We start from the raw sequence: 23,742 nt of genomic DNA on the forward strand, positions 1-23,742 counted from the left end.
TATCAAATTTTTGCCATTCCAGTGTTCATGAAGTTTTACTATCTATTTAAGTAAGCAAAAATGGAAAATTCTGCAAAAGCAGAGGAGTGTGGAAAGATCTCTCTTGAAGAGGCAAAAGCATCAGTAGATTTGGAAACAGAATCTTCATTCAGTATTAATGAAAACACAACCACTCCTGGGACTGGCCTTTCTGAAAAGGCTTCTATCTGTGGACAAGTAGACTCACCAAAAAAGAGAAAAATGGAATTTGAAGATGATCTTATAAAGGAAAGTTCTAGTTGTGGGGAAGATACTCCAACCAAGAAAAGGAAACTTGATGCTGAAATTGTCCCAGAGGAAAAAGGTTCTGGTGATGATGAAGGCATTTCAAGGAAAAGAAGAATGGAAACAGATGATTTTCCAAAAGATGAACCTTCAACTGGAGATAGCACACAGAAAAAGAGAAAAATAGAACTTGAGGATGTTCCTGAAAAGCAAAAAGTATGTTGAATGTATTTTTTTATTCATAATGGGATGTGTCATTGAAAAGTGGAACTGTTGTGAATATTTTTTATTTAATCTTAAACCTTAAGAATGTTCTATTAGTAATAGATAATGTCTTAAGATAGAGTAGGCTTTTAACTCCTGTAATTTAGTTGCTTTTATTTAGGTGAAACTTAATGCTAATTGAGATAATTTTTGTTATTTAAGGACTCTTATTTCACTAGAAACCTGAAAGCTAATTTTTATAATTTCCTTTTTCTCAGTGTTTTAAAAAAGACAAGTGTTAAGTTCCAAATGGTATACTTTTTTCCTTTTTTATTGTGTGTTCATCACTTTCCTGTGTCAGAAATAGAGATTATGATTTAAAAGATAAATTTCAACATTACACCCACCTTTATTTTTTTTTTTAAAAGATTTTATTTATTTATTTGACAGAGAGAAATCACAATTAGATGGAGAGGCTGGCAGAGAGAGATAGAGAGAGAGAGAGGGAAGCAGGCTTCCCGCCGAGCAGAGAGCCCGATGCGGGACTCGATCCCAGGACCCCGAGACCATGACCTGAGCCAAAGGCAGCGGCGTAACCCACTGAGCCACCCAGGCGCCCCTAAACATTACACCCACCTTTAATGTGATTCCTTTAACTGTATTGTTTCCAGCTTATCATTGGGGTAGTTACATAAGCCTGGTATTTTGGATGGGTAGTGTAGAACAAGGGACAGCAAGTTATTTTCATCTGGGAATATTATATTATGCAGGAATCTGAGGCAGAAGATGAGTTTGGATGGAAGGAGTACTTTAGTGAATGAGTAAAAGTTCTGGCATCAGTCCTGGAGAGTAAAGTGTTAGGCCAGGCTTTTGCCATTGGTACGGTGTGAATCCTTGTAACAGAGAGGAGCTTGTATTATATACAGTTTTCAAACTTTACCAGCAGCAAGACCCTTTTTTCCAAGTAAAAATATTAAACCTGATACATAAGATAGGCAAAAGATGAAACATTTTGGTTGAACAGAGAAGTGTGGGAATTTGAAGCCCTTTATATACTGTGGCATTTTTACAGAATGCTTGGTGTCTTAGGTAGGTAGCACAAATGGAAACTGTTGGAATAGATTAAAAGAAAAAAAAAAAATTGACCCTGAACATAGCTTAATGAGTTCTAATTCCTTTGTGTGTGTTATCTCATTTAATGCTTACATCAATTTTACATAATAATATAAAAAATATAACTTGTTCCTATTTTATTCTCTTGTAGGAACCCAATCCACTGACTGACATTTATTGAATTGAATAAATCAGAACTCTGGAAGAGTACTGGTTTTATTTAGACATTGAGACCAGAATTATACAGATGAAAGATCAAGATGAAAATCTTAAACCAAGAGATGTTTTTAAAAATAGGGAACAGGGGAGAATAAATCCTATGTGTGATTATAATTAGTGGGATTTTTGTCATGCATCCTATTGCTTATTCAAGTTTACCAATTTCATTTGTATTTTATCCTTATATAGGTCAGATGCTCTTTTAGCTTATTTTTGCCATGTTCTGATTCTTAATTTTGTTTCATTCTCTTATTTTCAGAAGTTAGAAGAGGGACACGGTTCGGCCGTGGCTGCCCATTATAATGAACTACAGGAAGTCGGTTTGGAGAAGCGTAGCCAAAGTCGTATTTTTTACCTAAGAAACTTTAATAATTGGATGAAAAGCGTCCTCATTGGTATGATTGATTGATTTTTGATTTATAGCTTGGAGTTTTTTATTTCTGCTTATGTTTCATTTTTTTTCCCAAATGATTACTCATATGCTAAATCATTAAGTCTTTCCTTCCTGTTTATTAATTACCAAGTCTTGACTTCATAAAACTGGAGCAACAATTAAAACTAGACCTTCAAGATAATTCTTTTCCTATTTACTTTTGGACTACATAAGATATATGAGTTTAATTGATAATAAGTTCATAAGTTAATTGGGCTTTCAAAAGTCAGTATGCTCCTTTTATACTTAAGATTATCTAGTGCTATTAAGTAATTATTCTATTTTACTCTTAATAGTTTTAGAACAGTGATATAATGTTGGATTAAGTATTCAGCTTCTAGTAAGTCAAGAAAATGGGCAGGGTCATGATTTTCATCTGTAGACCTTTAATGAGTCAAAAGCTTATGTGGAAATTTTTCATTGTACTTGTTTTTCTTGTGAAGTGTCTAGGGAAGAATAAAGTTTACTTTGAGACTTGATGAAGTCGTTCAACTTTTTGGAGCCTGCATTTTATTTATGGAAACTCATCTTTAGAATTAAAATGGAAATCTTTGATAAAAATCTGATTCAGAATATATTTATTGCTTTGTATATCTAGCATATTAAGTAGTCAGATTCCTTATGTGAGTTTAGAGATTTTTTTTTAGATTCTATTTATTTGTCAGAGAGAGAGAAAGAGCACAAGCTGGGGGAGTGGCAGTCAGAGGGAGAAGCAGGCTCCCCACTGAGCATGGAGCCCAATGTAGGGCCTTGAGCTGAAGGCAAATGCTTAACAATTGAGTCACCCAGGCGTCCCAAGTTTAGAGAATTTTTAAAAGCCAGTGGGTTTTGAAGTTTTTTAAGTAAAGTTTTTGGGTTGTTTGGTTTTTTTTAAAAGCCAGCCTTAGATAAAGTGAAAATGCTTTCATGATTACACTGGAAAGAATAAGGTGCTAATTATGGGCACTTCCTACTAGTTTTGATGATAATTTACTAATGCTTATTTTTCTTATTTATTTTAAAGATTTTAAAAATAATCTTTACACCCAACATGGGGCTTGAAATTAAAACCCCAAAATGAAGTCACATGATCTACAGACTGAGCCAGCCAGGCGCCCCAATAATTTACCTTTTTTTTTTTTTAGACTTACTTATTTTATTTTAGAGCGAGAGTGAGAAAAAGAGCACGAACAGGAGGGGTAGAGGAAGAGGGGGAGAGAGAATCTCAAGCAGACTCCCCGCTGAGTTCAGAGCCTGACACCAGGGCTCAATCCCACAACCCTGAGACCATGGCCTGAGCCAAAATCAAGTTAGATGCTTAATTGACTGAACCACCCAGGCTCCCCAATAATTAAAGATACATTATTCATTCTGAATAGTATTAGGAGTGGGAACTAGGGTCATTATTTTGAACACATACTAATATTTTCTGTCTCACTTTGTTTTTAATATTCGTGTTTTATTACAGAAATATGATTTATTTGTCTCTACTAGTTTTCAGCTAGGGTAATTGAATGTTGGCTCGTCAGCCCCTCCCCTTTTATTTTTAAGGTTAGTATTATGGCATTTTTAATCTATACTTCTAAGGTAATCTATGGACTCTAGTCCTAATTTCTTTCCATTTTTTTCTTTTCCTCATCATCCTCAGTAATATAGATAGCTTCTAGGGTATTTTTTTCTGATGTGTTATTTATTCATGTGTTTATTCATTGAATAAATATTTTAAGTTCAGCCATATTTTTCACATCATTAGTTGTATTATTTTTATAATCAGGAAAACAGGTCATTTTTTAAAAGTCTTAAGTCAAACTTAGCAAAAATTTTTCTCTCCACGTATTTATACTATTCCTTCCTCCTTCAGCTGTTCAAGCAACTCCCTTAATGGGTGCATTGCTATCTGTACCTGTCTTTCTGGTTCTGGTGTAATAAGTGTGATCTGTGCTACTTCCTTCTCTGGCTTTTAACCTTTCTCTTCTCAGTGCCCATTCTTGGTCATTCATTTTTTTCTTTCTTGTTTGTACAGCTTAGTAACTGCTTGAATGTGATAAAGGTATCTCTGAGTAATGTTTCATGATGATTTTCCGTCTTACTAGTCTTACTGTATGGAAATAAAGAGGTTTTACAGTCGTTTTTTACTTATTCCATATTTGTTAATGCTATTTTTTTAAAAAGATTTATTTATTTTAGAGAGTGCATGTGTGTGTGCTCTATGGATTGGGGGAAGGGCAGAGGGAGGGGGAGAGAGAGAGAATCCTCAACCAGATCCCCTACTGAGCTTGGAGACTGATATGCGGCTTAATTCCAAGACCCTAGATTATGACCTGAGCCAAAATCAAGAGTTGACCAGTTAACCAACTGAGCTACCTGGGTACTCTGTTATGCTGTTTTTTTAAGATTGATAGCAGAAAGTTAAATATAGAACATTTGTGCTTCTATTGAAATTATTTTAAGGTCCTATGGACAGTGAAAGCCAGAAATATTCATATAGAATATATATATATATTTTAGATTTTGTTTATTTATTTTAAGAGAGAGAAAGCAGGTAGTGGGAGGCAGAGGGAGAGGGAGAAACAGCCTTTCCGCTAAGCAGGGAACTTGACCCAAGGCTTGATCCCAGGACCCCAAGTCATGACCTGAGCCAAAGTTAGACGCTTAACTGACCGAGCCACCCAGGCTCCCTGTGAATATTTTAGCAGTCAAAATGGTACACACAAGAAATAGGAAATGTTAAACACAGAGTAATAGAGGAAGAGAAGATCTACAAATTTGTATTATATCAGGTTTTAGAATTGCTGAATACTTCAGTTGTCTAATTATACTAACATGCCTTTAATTGATATTTGAACCATTTGACTATTGATGTATGGGGTCCTACTGATACTATTCATTGGTTATCAAAGTGATTTGGTAGATTGGGATGAAAGATTTCATTTTTTTGGAGTGCTTTAAGAATTTTCATCACAGTAAAATTAAGAGGTATGGATAGTTTTTGGACTAGTTCTTGTATTGGTTTTGGTGGTAAGCCTGACATCTTTTATAAAAGTCAGGCACTCTTATTATTCCATAATTATTTTGAATTAGTTATGTATATTATAAGCTAAATGTTTAGTTTTTAGAAGGAGAATACTACAAAAACTGAGTAATTTTTTTTCATATGAGCAAGTGTTGAACTTTCTTGTATTATTTAGAATTTAAAATGTCTGCTATTCAGTGTTTAGTCAAATTCTAAAAATAATCTTCACAAACCTATATGAACTTTCTAAAATATCAGACATATATTCTGATATAAATGAAATGTTCACCAGAAGTTACGAATTGACTACATAAAAGAACATGTAATAGTTTATAATAATGTCAGGCAGGTGTTAGTAGGTATTAGGTGTAACAGTTCATGCTGTAGTAAAAATGGAGAAATGATTATTATGACATTTTTCTCTTTTAGGGGAATTTTTAGAAAAGGTACGACAGAAAAAAAAACGTGATATCACTGTTTTGGACCTGGGATGTGGTAAAGGTGGAGATTTGCTCAAGTGGAAAAAGGGAAGAATTAACAAGCTAGTTTGTACAGGTAAGATAATAATGACATGGGAAAGAATAATTTGTGATCCATCAGGTAATTGGAAAATAAACAGAATCTCAGTATCACATGATACTAAAATATCTTAGAAGAAGATATCCATGGCTGTGTTTGAGATTGGTGTTTTTTCAAATGAGTTTTGAGATTTTACTGATGGTGTTACATAGTATAGGTAAAGAGCCCGGGATAACTTGTCCTCCCTAAAAGGTGGGTAGTAATCAAAGATGGAGTCATGTAGTCATGTGTAAAGCACAAACTTGAAACTTCCACTGGCCAAAGATAGGACAGTTTCATCATCAAAAAGAATAGTGATTTCAGTGGATTGAAACACATCAAATAAAAGAAAAAAAACCTGTTGTTCACCCTTGGAGTAAGCTAGGAAACTTATTCATCATTCTGCAATTCATAAATTAACGGTTGGGGTATCTTCCTTACCCTATGTGAACTGTATTTCAAATGACCAAATGGTTGAAAAGGGGAATTCCACTCTATTAAAAAATCAGAATGAATAAGTGCAGTAGCACTGATGAAAGTCACTATTTTCCATCTTTGATGAAATGATAGATCTAAGCAACAATCATAAAAAGTTGCTAAAGCTATTAGGTGAAAGAGGTTGATGGAATTTAGTAACAATGAATCAAGCACCTGAACCCACTAATCAGCCTAACACTAAAGTGGGACAAGCAGATGTTAAATTCTTCCAATGAGGTGAAGTACATAGCACCACCTGTGAAGTTACCTAAATTAGCACTTAACTTTTTTGGTTTTATAAACACTATATACCCTTATTTTTAAGATTGGGGACTACTGGGGCTCCTGGGTGGCTCACATGGTTAAGCCTCTGCCTTTGGCCCAGGTCGTGATCCCAGGGTTCTGGGATCGAGCCTCGTATCAGGCTTCCTGGTCAGCGGGAAGCCTCCTTCCCCCTTGCTCTCTGCCTGCCTCTGCCTGCTTGTGATCTCTCTCTATATATATCAAATAAATAAATAAAATCTTTAAAAAAAAAAAAAAGATTGAGGACCACAGAAAGGTACTGTGTATGTGGCTATAGCTATTGATTATAGAAATTAAAATTGAGAATTAAAATAGTATTTTTATTCATTAAAACATAAAAAACTTTATGCTAATTTCTTGCTAAACAGCAAGAAGACTGGCACTTTAAATATTTTTCCAAATACTTTTAGAGTCTGGAATAATAGGAGACAACTGTGTTTTCATACCTGTTTCTGCATTCACTGTGTTGAGATGTGTTATTTGAAAAGTAGTTGTAAGATGAAGGGCTACTTTAACAGTCCTTTCAGATAATTGAACATATTCATATTTCATACTGTATCCAAACTTCACTGGTGGTAGTTCCTTAAAGATAGTTACAATGTAGCATCTGAATCTGTGTCAGTGAAATTTTTGTATTCTGTTATACTTAAATCCATTGGTCTGTCTTGTGCTTTGAATGGATTTTCTGCCCTGCAAGATTTTGTGATATTTGGAAAATAATGTTCACTAAAGTTATGCAGATCTTCTAAATGTTGACATCAAGAAATCACATTTTTTTAATATTAACACCAATCAGAAAAGTTTTGAGTATTGGGAAGACGCCCAGCCCATGGTGGTAGACGCAAGTGTTTCAAGCTGTAATTCTCACTTGAAATCTCAGGTTTTATCATTGGTAACAAATCCTTTATTTTGCTTGAAGTAAGAGGCTCACTTGATTCATTTTCAAGAAAATGTCTGCCAGATTATAAAGTCTAAATAACCAGTTTGTCTGTTAGTGTTGCTTTCAAGTGAAAACACTTGACTGTGAAAAAAAAAAAAAAATGAGATACCACCTCATACCAGTCAGAATGGCTAAAATTAACAGGTCAGGAAATGACAGATGCTGGCGAGGATGCAGAGAAAGCGGAACCCTCATACACTGTTGGTAGGAATGCAAGCTGGTGCAACCACTCTGGAAAACAGCATGGAGGGTCCTCAAAAATTTGAAAATAGAGCTACCCTATGACCCAGCAATTGCACTACTGGGTATTTACCCTAAAGATACAAACATAGTGATCCAAAGGGGCACGTGCACCCGAATGTTTATAGCAACAATGTCCACAATAGCCAAGCTATGGAAAGAACCTAGATGTCCATGAACAGATGAATGGATAAAGATGATGTGGTATATATATATATACATACAAACAATGGACTACTATGCAGCCATCAAAAGAAATGAAATCTTGCCATTAGCGACAAAATGGATGAAACTAGAGGGTATTATGCTTAGCGAAATAAGTCAGACAGAGAAAGACAATTATATGATCTCCCTGATAGGAGGAAGTTGAGATGCCACACGCGGGGTTTGGGGGCTAGGAAAAGAATAAATGAAACAAGATGGGATCGGGAGGGAGACAAACCATAAAAGACTCTTAGTCTCACAAAACAAACTGAGGGCTTCCGGGGGGAGGGGGGTAGGGAGAGGGTGGTGGGGTTATGGACATTGGGGAAGGTATGTGCTATGGTGAGTGCTGTGAAGTGTGTAAACCTGGCGATTCACAGACCTATACCCCTGGGGCTAATAATACTTTATATGTTAATAAAAAAATAAAAACTTATATAAAGAAAAAAAAGTGGCCAGTACAGCTCACAACACAGTCACACCAGTCCTGTTCAGACTTCACTAGGGAGCACAGATGTTCTGTTACTTTCCATTTCATTACACAGAATATTAAAAAAGAGCCAAGACTTAATAAAACAACTGTTACTGCTTTATCAAGAACATTTTAAAATGAAATTGGTTTTCCCCCATGCTAGTTTATAATAGTGAAGAGAAGATATCAAGTATTACCTGTATCATTTGGTACACTACTAGCTTGTATTCATGATAAGGTGCCAGCTTTACTTTCCAGTGCTTTTGCAACATCATTGCAAATCCCACCACAGGAAAAAGCAAGTAACTTTTTATTAAGAAAAAATAAACTTGATATTTTCAAAGTTGGGCATATAGTTTACATTTTATAATTCAAATTGGAGTCTAAACTTTCTGCATTTAACTTGGAATAAGCATTTAAAAATCATGGTAGAACTTTTCTGTTATCACTATCTATTGAGAAGGCTTTTTATCTTTTTGAAAAAAACAAGGCACTTACATTGGAAGAGATACTTTTTGTTTTAAAGGAAATAGAACCTTTTTTGCTCTTACTAAGGATAGATTTCATGCTAAATGTCTAGATTTGAACCATCTTAGCATTTACGTCTTATCTCTGTGGGCCTTTGTTGCCAGTTACTAATGCCTGTCCTTCCAGATATTGCTGATGTTTCTGTCAAACAGTGTCAGCAGCGGTATGAGGACATGAAAAATCGTTGTCGTGATAACGAATATATTTTCAGTGCAGAATTTGTAACTGCTGATTGTTCAAAGGTATGGAATTTTTTTCAGTTTGTCAATTTATGTTTAATATTTTTAGTTTGGCTGAGTGATGTGTTTAAAAAGCAATTAGTTCTTTTAGAATGTACTTTGAAACACTATAAGTCTCAGGACATGTATTTTCAGTTTCAGCTAGAAATTCTATTAATGATAAATTTCCTTAGATGACCCACTGAGTACTTCCGGGGGATTTTTACTTCTAATAATCTGAAGTTTAGAAATCATTTGTTGCTTTTCTATCCAGACAAGATTTATTTTCCAGTATTTTAAAATAGAACTGAACTTATATTTTGTTTACCTTATGATTTATTAGGGTAGTTTCCCAATATATCAGAATCTGAGTTTTTGTACTTTCCACTTGTTTCTGAATTTCTTAACTATTAAGTTTAAGAGCTACAGAGGCGTTATGAAAGTGAGAAGGAAAAATGGTAGTATACTGCTAGAATGTTGGAAACCTTTAAAAACACTGGCACTTTTAAAAAGTATCCCAAAGGCCAGCTTTGTGAGTGTTTGGTTTTTTTAAATCACAGTTATTGTTTGATATTTTACTTTAGCCTTGCAGTAAAGCCAAATAAAAGCATCAGCTCTTTTAAATGTCATATTTAGTTGATAGATTTTGAAACATTTCATCTTTAGTTTTTAAATTACCTTGAAAATGGGAATCAAATTCTGTTGAACCAGAAGGAAAAGATCATTTCATTGTGGACCTCATTATACATAATGAGAGAAAGAATAGGTGGTTGGGAGGACATATCTACTTTATTTTAAGGACCCTAATTCTAGAAATTAATTAGCAAAAAAGTTTTTATATTGTAGTTAACATCAAAATCTTGACCCATTTTAATTTTTAATTTTGTTTCAGGAACTTTTGATTAACAAATTTCGTGACCCAGAAATGTGCTTTGACATCTGCAGTTGTCAGTTTGTCTGTCATTATTCATTTGAATCCTATGAGCAGGCTGACATGATGCTCAGAAATGCTTGTGAGAGACTGAGCCCTGGAGGTTATTTTATTGGTACTACTCCCAATAGCTTTGAACTAATGTAAGTGCTTTTGATATATTGTTGTTTATAAGATACTCAGAATTAGGCTTATTGTAAAGTAGCAAATGTTTATCAGAAATAGAGTTCATAAAACATGCCATATTGATCTTATAAGGGCTGAATACTTTGATAATGTATTTGAGTAGATACTCAACATTTAAGGTCAAAACGTAGATTTACAGATGAATCTTTAAAACATCTTTATGGGTAAATTGGAGACCTATGCTATACCCAGCCAGAGGCTGTAGTGCTACGCAAACTCCAGATCAGATACTCAAAGACGTAGCTAGTAGTCACGATAATGAAGTGAAGCCTGTTTCCAGCCTAATTTTATTAGTGAGCATGTGAATGATCTGTTAATGTATTGCTTCTTAAAAGTAGTTCAAATCTGGTTAAAAAGCTGATCAGGTATCTTTTAAAAATTGCATCTTGTAGTTTTTTCACATGCATAATCTGATCAGAATAAGTCTGAGCTAATAACAGCTTTAATCTTTTTATTTTGGTTTGGGGATAACCTTTAATAGAAGACGCCTTGAAGCTTCAGAAACAGAATCATTTGGGAATGAGATATATACTGTGAAGTTTCAGAAGAAAGGAGATTATCCTTTATTTGGCTGCAAATATGACTTCAACTTGGAAGGTGTTGTGGATGTCCCTGAATTCTTGGTCTATTTTCCATTGCTAAATGAGTAAGAATGTCATTAATCTGTTACTTTTCTCTTTTTGCCCTAAGAGAAAGAAAAAAAATTAGTATTTTTGTTCATTCCTTATTTTAAATGGAACCCAAAGAAAAAGTATAGCCTTGTAAAAAGAAAAAAGAGAAACTAACCTCAAGTTCAGGTTTATGCCATAGCTTCTTATACCTTGCTTATTTAGTTTTCTTTTATCCATGGAATTACTTTATCCTGTAGATAAGAAAGGGAGACTTTGTTGTTGCCTTCATCTTGTGGCAGAAAATACCTGACATTGAAAATAGTGAAATGTATTTTTTTAAACTGTTAGCAACTTTGTAATATAAATGAGTCTTCATAAAGCAAAACTCCTCCTTTGATGAGGATAGGTATTGAAAGTTGTTTTACATTTCACTATAGCTTTGAACTTTCATGCGTCACATAGGCAGTGTTGATAATAAGATCCTGATTCAAGAATGTATTCCACTCATGCACCTGGTTCTAGGTGTCCTCTAGCCACTCAGGTGCCTTTAAAATGAAAGATTTTTTAAATGCTAGGAAGCACTAGCAATTTTTGTACTTAATTTGCTTAATGGTGATACACATGTATAGTCACAAGTCATCACTATAATATAAATTTTTTAAAGACTATTTACTAAAACAGTTACACATTCAGTGAGACAGGATCTGAAAAAATGCATAGGATTCTGAGATGTTCTTTTGCAGTTTTATTAAACTGAACAGAAACATAGTTAGCTTTTATATGGCAAACCTATTCAAATTGGACAAATTGAGTCTTAGTTCTTTGTAATTTTGCTATTTCTAAGGTGTACAACTTGATTTTATTTCTGAAGGCTTATTTTGGAGATTTATGGTAGAAAGTGAACTGCCTAGAATAAGAGAGACTCTTAACTTACATTGTCTTTCCAAGAAGAGTTAATTCAAATTATGGGGAGCACTGTCTTACATATGCCTCTTACATACATATCCTAGTGGCTCTCACACATATTCTTTTTCATTGTCCTTTCATCTCATAAGCCTTCTTGTTGACTATTTAAGAGTTATTTTCCCTTCATCTCCTCCTCTACCTTCTACCTGAGATCATCCTCCAGACTCCTTTGTTGTCAACAAATACAGATACTATAAACTTTGACAAATGTAGTAGGAAAAAAACAGTATAACAGGGAGATCTCATGTAATTGAGTGTTTAAGGAGTCTACCTGTGAAGAAGTGATGTTTAAGCCAACATCTAAAGGATGAAAAGAAGTTTGCCAGTTGAAGACTAGAAGGGAGAATGTTCCAGGTATAGGGACAATATATGTGAATGAGCTGAAGGAAAACCATTGTGTGAGTTGTAAGGAATTGGGGCCCAAGTGGCCCAAGATGAGACAGCATTGTTATTATTATTTTTTTAAAATAAGGTCTGTGCCCAGTGTGGGTCTTGAACCCATGACCCTGAGATCAAGAGTCACATACTGTGTAGTTGTATGGACTGAGCCAGCCAGGTACCCCAAGGAACCATTTCTTATAGATGAGTGCATTAGAGGCCATGCAAAAGGCTTTTGAATTGTGTTCTATTAAGTGGGCTAGAAAGCCACTGCAGGGCGTAGATGAGGGAAGTGACATGTATGTATTTTTGTGAAAGCTCAGTCTGGCTGTAGTTGGAAAATTCATTGAGGGAGAATAAGAATGAAAGCAGGGAAACAAGCAATGTAGTATAGCTTAGTGGTGGTGATAGTTAAAGCAAGATGGTGGCCAACAAAGAGTTAAGAAGAACTACTTGAAGAATATTTCATAGGTAAACAGAGGATGTAGTGATGTGTGGAACATTGGAAAGAGGATAGTGGCATGGAGAACTCTGAGGTTTCTGGCATGAATCATTAGATAGATTTACTGAAGTAGCAAAGATTGGCAGAACAGTCTAGTGGGGTTCATCCTTGATTTGGAAAGTTGGAGAATACCTGTGACGCATCCTGGTGGAGATTTCTAGGAAGCAGTGGAATAAATGAGAATGACAAGAGAGAGCTGAGCTACAGATGGCTGTTGGCATGCTGTGTGAAGTCAGGAAAGGGAAAATGAGTAATGCTCTGGGCCAAACTTAAGAACATTAGAAGTTAGGTAAAAGAAATTTGTAGAACAAACTGTGCAGAAGCAGCCCAAGATGTGGTTTAAAAATTAATACTGTATCTTGTCAGAGAATCCAAGAGATGAAAGAGACTCTTTTAAGAAGGAATGGTAGCTGTCCTTAATGCCACTGTGAGGGATCAAGTTAAATAAAATGGAATTAATAGAAAAGTGTTCCTTATAGATGTTCATCCCCATCTCATAGCTTTCATTTTATTTCCTGACCTATTTGTTACAGTAATAGCGTTTCCTGTGACCCACTGAGATTTAGGATGCATGTTATCTTATAGATGTAATTATTGGCATGTTACTCTTCATTCATTTTGTATTCTCCTGTTGTGAATTTACAATAGTTTTTTGATGATCCCCAGACATTGTCACTGTTATGTGAAAGTAAACTATAGAGGAATTATAAATATTTTGGAAACATTTTCATTAAGTAATCTGTTTTGGACAGAATGGCAAAGAAGTACAACATGAAACTAGTCTACAAAAAAACATTTCTGGAGTTCTATGAAGAAAAGATTAAGAACAACGAAAATAAAATGCTGTTAAAACGAATGCAGGCCCTAGAGGTAGGTGTTTAGAAAAGTTATAAACATTCCAGGTCTTGGTAAACTTGTTTGACTGTTTCTGGGATTCCTTTCAAGGCTATATAGATGCTCAATATTTATATAAATCTCAGATTATTTTGTATCACTATAGACTCTTCAGCATCTAGGACAGAGCTCATTACAGAAACTTTCCTTGGTGGGGACTCAGGAAATACTTGAATGAATGAAAGAGTGAGTGAGTGGTGCTTCCATCAAATTCTATTTTCTGGATAGTATTGCTTTTAAATAGGATTTCTTAACCTTAAGGCTATTGGCATTTTAGACTTTAATTTCTTTGTTGTTAGGCACTATTCTATTCACACTAGGACATTCAACAACATCTCCAGCATCTGTTGACTAGATTTTAGTAGCACCCCTGCCCCCAGTTGTGACATCCAAAAATGACCCCAGACATTACCAAATGCCCCAGGGGTGCATTATTGCACTACTTCTTCACAGGATTGCCCTTTCGTTAACATTACTCATTTAAAAATCTTCCTGGTCAGCGTCTATGTTGAGATCATACCATGCCTAATTTTGTTCTTTGCTGACTATCTAGCAAAATTCTGGTCTTTTAGACTATATTGTTGCTGGGACCTGCTTCTGGACTCCTTCGTGCTTTCCCTAATTGTAGCAATGACAGTTTCTATTCAGGTTTTAAATATAGTGGATAGCCATGGACTAGTTTTCCTTACTTCCTTTTTCAGTATTTAATTAGTCTAAAATGGTGAGTGAACATTTTTTTTAATTTTATTTTTAGATTTTTTTAAATTTTTATTTTTTTGACAGAGAGATCACAAGTAGGCAGAGAGGCAGGCAGAGAGAGAGGGGGAAGCAGGCTCCCCACTGAGCAGAGAGCCTGATGTGGGGCTCAATTCCAGGACCCTGAGATCATGACCTGAGTCGAAGGCAGAGGTTTAACCCACTGAGCCACCCAGGCACCCCAACATTTTTATTCTTGATCAACAGGATCATATTAATCAACTGATCATTGAACTTCTTCAGAAAGTTCATTCAACTTAGAATTTTTTTAGAGTACTTTAAGCATACTCATTATTTTGCTAATTACCCCACAAAGTAGGCAAAACAGTGACCGTCCATATTTTAAAATGGGCAGTCTGAGACCCAGAGAGGATATGTGACTTGTTCAAGGTCACAAAACTATAACCTTCATACTTTCTTTAGTTTTTATAGGTGATTTTTTTTTAAAGATTTTATTTATTTATTTGACAGAGATTACAAGCAGGCAGAGAGGCAGGCAGAGAGAGAGGAGGAAGCAGGCTCCCCGCCAAGCAGAGAGCCCGATGCGGGGCTCAATCCCAGGACCCCGGGATCAGGACCTGAGACAAAGGCAGAGGCTCAACGCACTGAGCCACCCAGGCGCCCTGAGGAAGCGTCCTTTTTAAATCCTAAATTATTTTTTGAAATCATTAAACCACTAAAATGTTACATTCATCATTAGTTGTATTTCCTATATTTTAGAATTAAGAATATTTGTATTTACTTTATGTTAGCAGGAGAAGCTTGTTTTTATTTTGAGGGAGAATAGAAAACTAGAAAAAGTGTGTGTATACAAATCAACACACACACACACACACACACCTGTAGGGTGTCGTCTTTCCTGGTGCTTTGCATGTACAAAAACATGTACTTAAACAGCAAACAGCTGCCTTTAGTATCTGAGCTTATTGTAGGATGCATATAAAGAAAGAGGAAAGAGAAGATAGTAAAGTAGACATTTCCGGATCATTTTCTTCAAAACTGATCAGGGAGATCTGGGTGTAAACTGAGTCCTTGCCAGCTGGTTTGCTGCAAAAAGACAAAGTAATTAAAAAGAATATGTAAGCTTTGTAGAATAGATGGTTGTTAAAAATATTAAGTATTCTATATAGTTCATTCTGTTCTGATGTACATGTATTACAGAGCAGTTCATTTCATAGTATAAGGGGATGCTACTTAAAATGGATTAAAAACAATGCTTGAGCCAGGCGCCTGGGTGGCTCAGTCATTAAGCATCTGCCTTCGGCTCAGGTCATAATTTCAGGGTCCTGGGATTGAGTTCTGCATCTGATTCTTGCTCAGCGGGAAGCCTGCCTCTCCCTCTCCCACTCCACCTGCTTGTGTTCCCTCTCTTGCTATCTCTCTGTCAAATGAATAAATAAAATATTTAAAAAAAATAAATAATAATTGAGATAATTTGAATAAACATTTGACCAACTTAACCTTAACAACAAAGCAGTGTGTGTGTGTGTGAAATATGGAGACTGCCCATAATTTGGAGACTGGGTTATTTTCGTTATCTTCTTGAACTCCTAGTGTTCTCTCTTGACTCAAGTTGTTTATCTGTATTTTGTTTTTTTTAAATTTTGTTTTTGTTTTTGTTTTAAGATTTTATTTATTTATTTGACAGAGGGAGATCACAAGCAGGCAGAGAGGCAGGCAGAGAGAAAGGAGGAAGCAGGCTCCTGCTGAACAGAGAGCCAATGCCAGGCTCGATCCCAGGACCCTGAGATCATGACCTGAGCCGAAGGCAGCGGCTTAACCCACTGAGCTACCCAGGCGCCCCTTAAGTTTTCATTTTAATCACCAAGTGCTCATCAGGACAAGTGCACTCCTTAATCCCTGCCCATTGTTTCACCCATCCCGCCCATCTATCTTTACTCCGGTAACCATCCATTTGTTTTCTGTAATTAAAAGTCCATTTCTTGTTTTAGTTCTTCCTTAGTGATTTGGATCCCTTTTATTTCTTTTTGTTGTCCGATTGCTATGGCTAGGATTTGTAGTACTATGGTGAATAAAAATGGTCAGAGTGACCATACTTGTCTTGTTCCTGACCTCTTAGGGAAAAGGCTTTCGGTTTTTTCCCATTAAGGATGATGTTGGCTTTGGGTTTTCATATATGACCTTTATTCTGTTGAAGTAGGTTCCCTCTAAACCTACTTTGTTGAGGGTTTTTAGCATGAGTGGATGTTGTACTTCATCAGATGTGTTTTTTGCATCTATTGAAATGATCATGGTTCATGGTTCTTATCATTTCACTTATTGATGTAATGTATCACAACTGATTCATTTACCCCAGGAGTAAATCCCACTGAGCCTGGTGAATGATTTTTTTAAAATGTATTATTGAACCCAGTTTGCTAGTATTTTGTTGAGGATTTTTGTGTCTGTGTTCATCAGAGGTATTGGCCTGTAGTTCTTTCTGTGTGTGTGGTGTCTATCTGGTTTTTGTATCAGGGCAATGCTGGCCTCATAGAATGAATTTGGAAGTTTTCCTTTTCTGTTTTTTAGAATAGTTTGAGAAGAATAGATATTAACTCTTTTTTAAATGTTTAATAGAATTTGCATGGAAGCCATCTGTCCTGGACTTTTGTTTGTTGGGAGTTTTTTTTTTTTGTTTTTTTTTGTTTGTTTGTTTGTTTTTTTAAAGATTTTATTTATTTATTTGAGAGAGAGACAGTGAGAGAGAGCACGAGCAAGGAGAAGGTCAGAGAGTGAAGCAGACTCCCCATGGAGCTGGGAGCCCGATGCGGGACTCGATCCCGGGACTCCGGGATCATGACCTCAGCTGAAGGCAGTCGTCCAACCAACTGAGCCACCCAGGCGTCCCTGTTGGGAGTTTTTTGATGACTGATTCAATTTCTTTGCAGGTTCAAATTTTCTATTTCTTCCCTTTTCAGTTTTGGTAGTTTATAGATTTCAAGGAATTGGTCCATTTCTTCTTAGTTGTCCAATTTGTTGGCATATAATTTTTCATAATGTTCTCTTATAATTATATTTCTGTGGTGTTGTTATTTTGCCTTCCTCATTTGTGATCCTGTTTATTTGGGTCCTTTTTCTTCTTGATGAGTCTGGCTGGAGGTTTATCAATTTTACTGATTTTTTTTCAAAGAACCAGCTTCTAGGTTCATTGCTTTTTGTTTAGCTGTTTTTTTAGTTTCTACGTCATTTATTTCTGTTCTGATCTTTATTATTTCCATCCTCCTACTGATTTTAGGTTTTGTTTGTTGTTCTTTATCTAGATCCCTTAGGTGTAAGATTAGGTTGTTTATTTGAGAGTTTTCTTACTTCTTGAGGTAGGCCTGTATTGCTATAAGCATCCCTCTTAGAACCGCTTTTGCTGCATCCCAAAGGTTTTGGACTGTTGTGTGTTTGTTTTCATTTGTTTCCATTTACTTTTTTTATTTCTTCTATTTCCTGGTTGACCTGTTAATTGTTTAGTAGCATGTTATTTAACTTCCCTTCATTTGTGGTCTTTACACATTTTTTCTTGACTTCTAGTTTCATAGCATTCTGGTCAGAAAAGATGCATGGTATGACTTTGATTTTTTTTAAATTTCTTGAGGCTTATTCTGTGGCTTAATGTGCAGTCTCTTCTGGAGAATGTTCCATGTATACTTGAAAAGAATGTGTATTCTGCTGTTTTAGGATAGAATGTTCTGAATATATCTGTTAACTCCCAACTGGTCGGCTGTGTTATTCAAAGCCATTGTTTCCTTGTTGATTTTCTGTTTAGATGATCTGTGCATTGATATAAGTGGGCAGTTAAAGTTACCTACTATTATTGTATTTTTATCAGTGAGTTCCTTTATGTTTGTTATTAATTGTTTTATGTATTGGGGTGCTTCCATGTTGGGGGCGTAAATATTTAAAATTGTCATAACTTCTTTGGGGATTATCCCCTTTATTATTATCTACTGCCCCTTTTGGTCTCTTATAGTCTTTGTTTTGAAATATATTGCACATTGGGGAGGGTATGTGCTATGGTGAGCACTGTGAATTGTGTTGGACTGATGAATCACAGACCTGTACCCCTAAAACAAATAATACATTGTATGTTAATTTTTTAAAAAATTATTTTTTGCAATATAAGTACTGCTACTACCCTATCTTTTGACATCCACTGGTATGATAAATGTTTCTCCATCCCCTCACTTTCTTTTTTTTTTTAAAAAGATCTATTTATTTTACTGTGAGAGAGAGAGAGAGAGAGAATGGGAAGCAGCGAGGGGCAGAAGGAGAGGGAGACAGAATGCCAAGCAGACTCCTTGCTGAATGTAGAGCCTGATATGGGGCTTAATCCCAGTACCCCCAAGGTCTTGACCTGAGCCAAAACCAAGAGTCAGACACTCAATAGACTGTGCCACCCAGGCCCCCTTTCATCCCCTCACTTTAAATCTGTAGGTGTTCTTAGGACTAAAATGAATCTCTTGTATGCAGCATATAGATGGATCTTGTTTTTTATCCATTCTCTTACCCCAGGTCTTTTGATTTTTGATCGGTATGTTTAGTCCATTTCCATTCAAAGTAATTATTGATGGATATGTATTTGTTGCCATTTTATTATTTGTTTTGTAATTGTTTCTGGAGATTTTCCCTGATCCTTTCTTTTCTTTCTTTCATAGTTTGCAGGTTTTCTTTAGTGATATATTTGGATTTCTTTCTTTTTATTCCTTGCATATTAGTGGTTTTGACATGTGGTTACCATTAGGTGTGTATATAGCATCTTCTGCATATAGCAGTCTATATTAATTTGATAGTTGTTTAAGTTTGAACCCATTCTTTACTTTTCCCTGGTTTTAGGTATATGGTGTCCAGTTTTATATCCTTTTATTTTGAGAGTTCCTTGACTGAGTTTTTACAGAAACATTCATATTTACTGCTTCTGTGTTTCCTACTTTCATACTGTTATTTTTGGTCTTTCTTTTCCACCAGAAGAATCCCCTTTAATATTTCTTATAGGGCTGGTTTAGTGGTCACAGACTCCTTTAGTTTTGTTTGTCTGGGAAACTCTTTAATCTCTCCTACTGTTCTTAGTGGTAGATTTGCTGAATAGAGTATTCTTGGCTACTGATTTTTCCCATTCAGTATTTTTCAGTATGTCATTCCACTCCCTTTTGGCTTCGAGTTTCTATGGAAAAATCTCCTACTAACCTTATGGGTTTTCCCCTCTAAGTTAATGACTTCGTTTATCTTGCTGCTTTTAATATTTTTCCTTCATTACTGTATTTTGCAAATATAATTACAGCATGCCTTGGTATGAATCTGCTTTTCTTGATTTTAATGGGGGTTCTCTGTGCTTCTGGATCTGCACATCTGCTTCCTTCCCCAGAGTAGGGAACTTTTCAGCCGTTAATTTCTTCAAATAAATTATCTGCCCCTCTCTCCTTCTAGGACACCTATAAATGTTACTATGAATGAATGTTACTATGTTTGATGGGGGTCACTGAGTTCCCTAAGTTTATTTTTGTTCTATTTTTTTTTTTTTTCTCTTTTGTTCAGCTGGATTATTTTCTACTACTATGTTTCTGGGTCATTAACTTGTTCCTCTGCTTCTTTCAGCCTGCTGTTCATTCCATTAAGCATGTTTCTCGTTTTGTTTCTTAATCCCTTTATCTCTCTGTTTTTCCTTATATGTGTTAATGGTCTCACTCATGTCCTGTATTCTTTTCTCAAGTCAAGTGAGTATTCTTATGATCATTACTTTAAATTCTCCATCAGGCATGTGCTTGTATCTTTTTCACTTAGATCTCCAAACACGGCCTTGTCCTATTATTTTATTTGGGACAAATTTCTCTTCTTATTTTGTCTGTGTCTCTTTGTGTTTGGAAAGTTAGCTACATTAGTTCCGAGGATAATGGCTTTAGGAAGAGAGGTTCTCTAGTACTCTGCTGTGTAGTGCCCCTTGGTCCCCAGGGCCTGGTGTGTACAGGAGTGTCTTCAGTCTGTGTTTTGTGTGCTCTGCTGTTGTGTCCTGATCTCTCTGTCCTTTAGGCTAGTCATCTGCAAAGGCTGTCTTTGCCTGTTGTGAGCACTATTTGTTCTCTGGCTTGAATGTGTGTTTTATCAAGATATGCTCTGGTCTGCTTGTGAGATAGGACTTCTTGCTCTGCTGCTGGAACTGAGGCCCTGCAAAACACCTAGGTAGGCAGATATGTGGGTACGGGTTTGGGCCTGTTTTCTGTGGAAGGGGGCCCACCACAGTGGGACTGAGGCAAGGGTTCTTGGGAAGGGCCATTCCACCAGAGTGTAGGCAGGGTCGGATTGTCTTAAGCAGTTTAGATAGTGAATGTTCACAAGCACTGGTTCCTGCAGGTGACTGATGTTTATGCTGAGGGACCATGAAGCGGAATGATGCCAGCCAGTTCCTTTATTCTTGGAGGAGTCTCTGATCATTGTCTCTCTGGGGCATGTTCTGAGATGAGCAGTTAACCTTCCCACTGTGTGTCTTCCCCAGGCACTCTTCAGATTGCTCTTTCCATGTTATATGTCTGCAGGCTGTTTCTGTGCTTTTTCTTTAACAGCAGCCCCAGTGTCCTCCTCTGAGCTCTCCCAGAGCCAAACACACCGACCAGGCTTTAAGTCTTGCTGGTTACAAGAACTCAGGAAGTTCAGGCCCTCTTGCTTTCCAAGCCAAATTCTATGAGGATTTGTTTTCCCCATATGTTTGCTTGTGTATTGGTCTGTTTCTCACCCTTCCTCAGTGACTGCAACTCCCTCCCCACCAGAGTGGCCACCATCTGCTTTTCCCAAACCATCTCTCTGCATTTTCTACCTTCTTCAGTGTGGTCTCTTCTCTGCCTTCAGTTGTAGAGTTTGTTTTACCAGTCTTCAGACTGATTTCTGGGGTATTTAGGATGACTTGATAGTTACTTTGTTGAATTCACAGTATGAGGTGTGAGCCTCTGGGCCTCTTAACTCCACCACCATCTTCCCCCAGGACTTTGAGTTTTTCATTTGTAATATTTATAATTTCTGTTCATGTTTCTGATGGCTAGTACATCACCATAATGTTTAAATTAATATTTAGCTCTTTTGATAATAACTTCCTTCAGCTTTGTGTCAGAACAGAAAAAATCTTTCCCTGGGAGTCAGGGAGATGCAAGTGTTTGCTGCAGTGGTCCTTGGAGGTGATTAAATAAATGGTACAGTTTTGTCTAACTATAAATATTCTATGATTATCATCAAAGTTGACTGTCGATAACAGCTGCTTCAGCTGCTTTGTTAGGAGAGGATCCCCTTCTCCCATTTTTTTTCTGTATTTCAAAAGTATGTGTGGTCTGTATTGCTGAAATAATACTTAAGGATTATTTTCTTAATTATTTTTTTCTGTGACTTCCTGTTTTTACTTCTGAATTACAAGTTTCATTTAATTTCCTAACTAGGAATTTCACTTGCTTCCCTAGCCATATCCAGCAAATGAGAATTCCAAACTTGCCTCTGAGAAGATAGATGACTATGAACATGCAGCAGAGTACATGAAGAACAGTCAAGTAAGGTTACCTTTGGTAAGTTTTCACGTGTAGCGTGTTTTCTAGAAAATGAAAACCAAAAGCTCATGTTTTATGGAAACTTACGAAATTATTTCATTGGTTTACAAATCAGATACATGTCAGTATATTTCCCCTTTTTAGAAACAGAATAGATAAGAAATTATGTCAGTACTGAGAATGGAGTGATAAGGCTGGGGAGAAAGTTACAAGCTTGATTGGAGAGTTTCTTTCTATGTCATTATGTCTTTTTTTTTTTCTTTTTAAAGATTTTATTTGTTTATTTGACAGACAGAGATCACAAGTAGACAGAGAAGCAGGCAGAGAGAGAGAGAGGGAAGCAGACTCCCTGCTGAGCAGAGAGCCGAATGCGGGACTCAATCCCAGGACCCTGAGATCATGATCTGAGCCGAAGGCAGCGGCTTAACCCACTGAGCCACCCAGGCAACCAATCTATGTCATTATGTCTTAACCTAGGCACTGCTGATTCATTGTGTTCCATAGATAAAATTCATGGGCTCATGAACTTACATGGAGAAAAATTACATCTCCATTTTCACTGACTTCTACATGGAAGTTCACGCTTTCTTTAATTAAGAATGCAGTAGTACCGGGGCGCCTGGGTGGCTCAGTGGGTTAAGCCGCAGCCTTCGGCTCAGGTCATGATCTCAGGGTCCTGGGATCGAGTCCCGCATCGGGCTCTCTGCTCAGCGGGGAGCCTGCTTCCTCATCTCTCTCTCTCTCTGCCTGCCTCTCTGCCTACTTGTGATCTCTGTCGAATAAATAAATAAAAAATATTTAAAAAAAAAAAAAAAAAGAATGCAGTAGTACCAAAATGGTATTAGATATAGCTGTGACTTTGCTATCAATAGAAATTACAGATATTTGCATAACACATATCCAGGGACATCTTAGACTATTGTTTATATTCATCACTTCTTCAGAATTGTATTAGTTACTCTGTCTTGTTAGTGTATGTGCAAAGCAGCATATATATGACTATATCAACGTGTTTTTTAGTATTTTGGTAACTATTTTAAACATAATTTATTTCCTTTGAATGATACGTATTTTGTGATTCCTTTGTAAAAGCATGAAAAATCTTATTCCCTCCTATGCTACTAGATGTTTCAAGATAGGCTTTTTTATTTTTTCATTTTCCAAATTAAAAATATAAGTAGATGCTTTTTCTAGTTACACACATGCACGAGTACCCTCTTTACACAAATTCACCCTTTGGTTGAGAATCAGTGGTTTAGAGAATTAGGCAGAAGGACAAAATTTAAAGGATAACATTAAAATCTTTTTGATTTCTTTTACATATTTAGTTCACAATAATAGTAACATTAAATTATGTGTATAGTTGGCGCTTGGGTAGTGTGGGGGTGATTCCCCATGTCGTCAAAAGTAAACCTATAACTTTTGACTCCAGACTTAATGACTCTAATAGTTGGCTATTAATAACTAATAGCTAACTGTTGACCAGAAGCCTTCCAATATCATGATCAGTTAATTAATACATATTTTGTATATGTATTACATGCTGTATTCTCACAAAAATGTAAGCTAGAGAAATGTTATTAAGAAAATCAAAAGGAGGGGCATCTGGGCGGCTCAGTGGATTAAGCCTCTGCCTTACGCTCGGGCCACGATCCCAGGGCCCTGGGATTGAGCCCCGCATTGGGCTCTCTGCTCAGCGGGGAGCCTGCTTCCCTCTCTCTCTGCCTGCCTCTCTGTCTGCTTGTGATCTCTGTCTGTCAAATAAATAAAATCTTTTAAAAAAAAAAAAGGAAAAAGAAACACATTTAGATTATTTTATTTGTTGAAAAAAATACACATATAACT

At 36.2% G+C, this 23,742-nt stretch overlaps 1 protein-coding gene across 1 annotated transcript in view; it reads left to right on the forward strand.

Annotated features, from left to right (window-relative positions):
• RNMT (RNA guanine-7 methyltransferase) overlaps positions 1 to 23,742 on the forward strand; it is a 35,057-nt gene that overhangs the window by 2,590 nt on the left and 8,725 nt on the right. Inside the window, exons 2-9 of the mRNA XM_044243678.1 lie at positions 23 to 480; positions 2,060 to 2,195; positions 5,655 to 5,780; positions 9,074 to 9,189; positions 10,058 to 10,239; positions 10,764 to 10,928; positions 13,492 to 13,609; positions 21,814 to 21,915. Coding sequence (XP_044099613.1) covers positions 61 to 480; positions 2,060 to 2,195; positions 5,655 to 5,780; positions 9,074 to 9,189; positions 10,058 to 10,239; positions 10,764 to 10,928; positions 13,492 to 13,609; positions 21,814 to 21,915 — 1,365 coding nt within the window. The 5' untranslated portion in view covers positions 23 to 60. The remainder of the gene's footprint in view (positions 1 to 22; positions 481 to 2,059; positions 2,196 to 5,654; positions 5,781 to 9,073; positions 9,190 to 10,057; positions 10,240 to 10,763; positions 10,929 to 13,491; positions 13,610 to 21,813; positions 21,916 to 23,742) is intronic.

The sequence above is a fragment of the Neovison vison genome, chromosome 3 (genome assembly GCF_020171115.1).
Source record: "Neovison vison isolate M4711 chromosome 3, ASM_NN_V1, whole genome shotgun sequence".
NCBI classification, from domain to species: domain Eukaryota; kingdom Metazoa; phylum Chordata; class Mammalia; order Carnivora; family Mustelidae; genus Neogale; species Neogale vison.